Source organism: Buceros rhinoceros, unplaced genomic scaffold (assembly GCF_000710305.1).
Source record: "Buceros rhinoceros silvestris isolate BGI_N320 unplaced genomic scaffold, ASM71030v1 scaffold25060, whole genome shotgun sequence".
NCBI classification, from domain to species: domain Eukaryota; kingdom Metazoa; phylum Chordata; class Aves; order Bucerotiformes; family Bucerotidae; genus Buceros; species Buceros rhinoceros.
Window position 1 is genome coordinate 15,189 of NW_010388278.1, and position 3,828 is coordinate 19,016.

General features: G+C 58.0%; 1 protein-coding gene across 1 annotated transcript in view; it reads right to left on the reverse strand.

Moving 5' to 3' along the window:
- Positions 1-1,633, reverse strand: part of ARSG (arylsulfatase G) — a gene marked incomplete at its 3' end in the record, with an annotated part of 14,038 nt that extends 12,405 nt beyond the window's left edge. Inside the window, exons 1-3 of the mRNA XM_010145428.1 lie at positions 1,437-1,633; positions 934-1,121; positions 29-85 (exon numbers count right to left, since the gene is read on the reverse strand). Coding sequence (XP_010143730.1) covers positions 29-85; positions 934-1,121; positions 1,437-1,633 — 442 coding nt within the window. The remainder of the gene's footprint in view (positions 1-28; positions 86-933; positions 1,122-1,436) is intronic.
- Between the last annotated feature and the right edge of the window lie 2,195 nt (positions 1,634-3,828).

Here is a 3,828-nt window from a genome sequence, read left to right on the forward strand (position 1 = left end):
AGGATGCTCAGCTGGTCCCTGCCAGCGCAGCTCTTACCGCGGAAGCTGGGGTGATGGCGGCCATGGTGACCAAGGTGCCACTTGCCTGTGTGGAAGGCACAGAACATGGTTTCAGAGGTTAACACAGCTATGGCGCCCATCACCCATGAGGCACCCCCAGCGCTGGGGGCTTTCATCTAGCAACAAGAAAGGCTACTTGTTTGTGTTGGCCACATCTCCAGAACGCCTTTATTTTTTGCAGAAACCCAGAAAAAATGTGTAAGGTATCTCAGGTCTGGGCAAATTGACTGTTTCCAACCTTAAAAGACTGTTTCATGCATTTGAGCTCAGCAGAGATGACTTTCTAACCCCTCCCAACCAACCACCCTCATCCTTTGACCTTGGGCACGCACTTGGTCCCATAAATGCACTGATCCAAGGAGGAGAACTGCAAAAACTAAGGGGGAAAGGCAAAACCAGCGGCTTTTCCGCCAGCACAACATGGGGGTGCAGAGGACTCGCTGCCAGCTGGGGCTCGCACAGACCGGGGGTCCCATGGCAATGAGGGTGCCCAAAGCCACAGGGCCAGCAGCACCCACCATCTCAACTGGTGGCACCATGCCAGTGGGATGTGGGAGGGCAGGTGGCCGCAGTCACGATTGCTGCAGAAATCCCAGCACATTCCTTGCGAAGTGAAGCGATCAGAGCCTCAAAGGGGAACTGGGGAGGGCCTGAATTTCGGGCAATGTCATGGCTTTGAAAATGAAGATTGTTAAAGCCTGGGATTGCAAAATCCAAGAGGGACGTGCAAAATCTCAACCACACGATCCTTTACACTTTCCTTCAATTGCCAGTGTTTCATCTGGCTACCTGCAGGGGATGGCCACGGGCATCTTCGAACCCCCCACTGCCACCTCCCCGCCCCAGATGCCCCCTGGGCACAGCGGGTGTTACCTATAGCCCCTGTGCTGTACCCAGCCTCCCGCAAGACCTCGGCCAGGGTGGTCTCATTCAGAGGGAGGCCGCCGATCGACGTGACAGCGAAGTTGTGGGTCACCCCGTTGCGCGCCCCAAGGCGCCCCGTGAGCAGAGAGGCGCGGGATGGGGAGCAAGTGGATGCAGCCGAGTGGAAATCCACGAACCTAGAACATGAAAGAACCCTTCGCTCACAAACCCCTGCGAGGTCTCAGGCTGCCCCGTCCCTCCCTGCTCCCCTGCACGCATCTCCTTCTGCCCCAGGGATGTGGGTCTGGAGCGGGGGATGAAGCTCACAGGTCCCAGCAGGGATGGATGGACCTGCACCCTGAGGTACTGGGCTCTGACCGCCCTCCTCGCACACCCAAAACCACATCAATGAGATCCCTTTGCCTGCCAGTCCCCCCGGAGTGGATTCCTCTTTGCTGCGGGCCAGAGGAATGCTTGGAGAGGGATGGGGGGGTGGGGGGGACAGATTTTACCTCATCCCTTCGGCCGCCAACTCATCCAAATGCGGGGTCTCCTTCGTCTCTGCCCAGTTGGCTCCCAGATCCCCCCAGCCCACATCATCTGCCAGGATGACAATGAAGTTGGGTTGCCCGTATGCCACACAGGGAGCCGAGAGCCCCGCCAGCGCCACGGCGAGCGCCAGCACCACCCATGGCGAGAGGGTCCCCATGGTGCCACACGTCCGCTCCCACCCACGCTGTGGCCCCAGCACCTTCGTCTTCCCCACACCCCCTCTGCTGTGTCCCCGTGGGCACAGCCGAGCTCTCCACCGGCCCTCGCAGTGGTGCCAACGTCCCTTCCTTGGCTGCTCCCATGGGGCTGGGCTGGGGACCAGGAGGTCTGGGTGTGCTCTCTTGGCTACCATCTGAGCTGCAACGTCTTCTCCTTTTTTCACACGCAGGCACGGCTGATGTTCCTGAAATCGGTGCCAGCAAAGGTGTTATTAGAAGTTGAAAACACCCTTTGAAGTCACTGTCACTCTATTTTTAACTTTCCTTCCTTCCTGGTAAATATCTCATTAGGCACAAACCAAAGCAGTATTTTTCCCTCCCGAAGTGAGGCTCGATCTGCAGCAGCAGTTCCTCTCTCCTCACCACAGCCCAGGGGATGTTCACATCTGACACACGGCTCTTGCCCTGCAGACTGTGCTCCTCGGCTCACCAAAGCGCTGGCCTCCCTTGCTGAAATAGCTGCTGTGGCTCAGCCAACAGCTGTCTGTCCGTCCTTCACCATGCACGGCTACAGCATCCCCTGTGCAAGAGAAAGAAGACACAGTCAGGACAGGACCTGCCAGCGCTCCTGCACCCCAGCCCGGGGTGGAGCAGCTTAATCCAGACACCAAGACTTTGCCTTTAAAGTTGTGAGTTTTGCTGCTCGGCTCACGACGGCTCAACCGGAAAGGACTGGAAACAGCGGGGGCCCTTTTCCCACATCCATCGCTTGGACTGGGATGGTTTCCCACAGCGCTGTCATCGCGGGGAGCAGCTCCTGCCCTCCCACCCCAGCACCGCAGGGCATGCAGCTCTTGGAGCGGGAAATGCGCAGGGCCTTGCCACCTTTTGTAAAAAACGAGAGGTTTCTAAAGCTCATTTTTTCAGTTCAGTTCTGCCCACGCTGCCCCGCACCTGCCCGTGGGTCAGAGCAGGCAGCACAGCCTGCACGAGCAGCAGCTTCACAGCCTGCCGGCAGGCACCAGTCCCAGAGGCAAGAATGCAGGAATTCAGGCAAACCCAGAGAGCAATAAACCCCAGCAATACCCGGGCTTACGGGATTAAGCACATACAGCTGCCTAGGGCAGGATTTGGCCTCCAGCGGTCGAGAGGTTCAAGGACAAACTCCCTGAAGACAGATGGTGGAGATGGAGCTGTGAAACACAACCTCTCGAGCACAAAGTTATGGCCAAAGGGGGCTGAAGCCGAGCCCTGCGTGAGGAGCTCTGCACCAGCCGGGGGATGGTGTGGGGACCTGCGTCCGGGTGGGGAAGGCCAGGGGCCAGTGCGACCCAGTGGGGACCAGTGCTGCAGCAGATGCCCCCAGCTGGCACCAGTAAGCTTGGAGGAGGAACATGCTGGGGAGGACACAGCTCCCATGGGATGGTCAACACGGCGGAGTAGGACGACATCCCTGGAGACAAACCAGGAGGACGAGGGGAGGAGGGACTACCGGAAAACAAAAGGGGAGAAGGTGACAGGAGGAGGCAGGAGAGCAAATACGATGAGCCCCATCTGTAGGCCAAGAGCTTTGTAGCTGGCACAGCAAATTATTCCCAGGTTTCGCTGTTTGCATCTTTAAAAGCTTTGGGCTGTTGCTCAGAGCAGCAGCTTCGGGACTGTCGGCGTAGCACTGCAGTGATCAGGGATGTGACTCCATTCATAATGCATAGCCCAGCGCGTCAATGCATAAACTTCCATCTGCGGGCCTCGAAGCTCTCGGTACATTAATCAACAGGGGCGGGATGCGGTGGGTGGGTGGGCTGAGCCTTTGGAGGGGGCTGAGCTGCGGGAGAGGTGGTGCAGCCCAGCCCGAACAAAGCGGGTGAGTCCAGCTCCCGCTTTGCACACCAAGGGCAAACCCACAGCTCGCCCTGAACCACCAAACAGCAAGAGGAGTCAAGATTAGGTACCTGGACATGTATGACGGTGGCTAAATCACCTTTATTTTCCCATACAAGATTCCCTTTGCAATTTCTCTGGAAAGTCCTTGGGGTTTCTTCACGGAGGGGGCTTGAAAGGAGCTTTAATCCAACACCCCTGCACCGGGGCTGAGCCCAGGTGGACCAAGGGAAGTGCGGACTTGAGACACCAGTTGCACAGGAACAGCACGGATCAACCCGGGCATGGCTGAGGGTGACCTCAGCCCCACCTC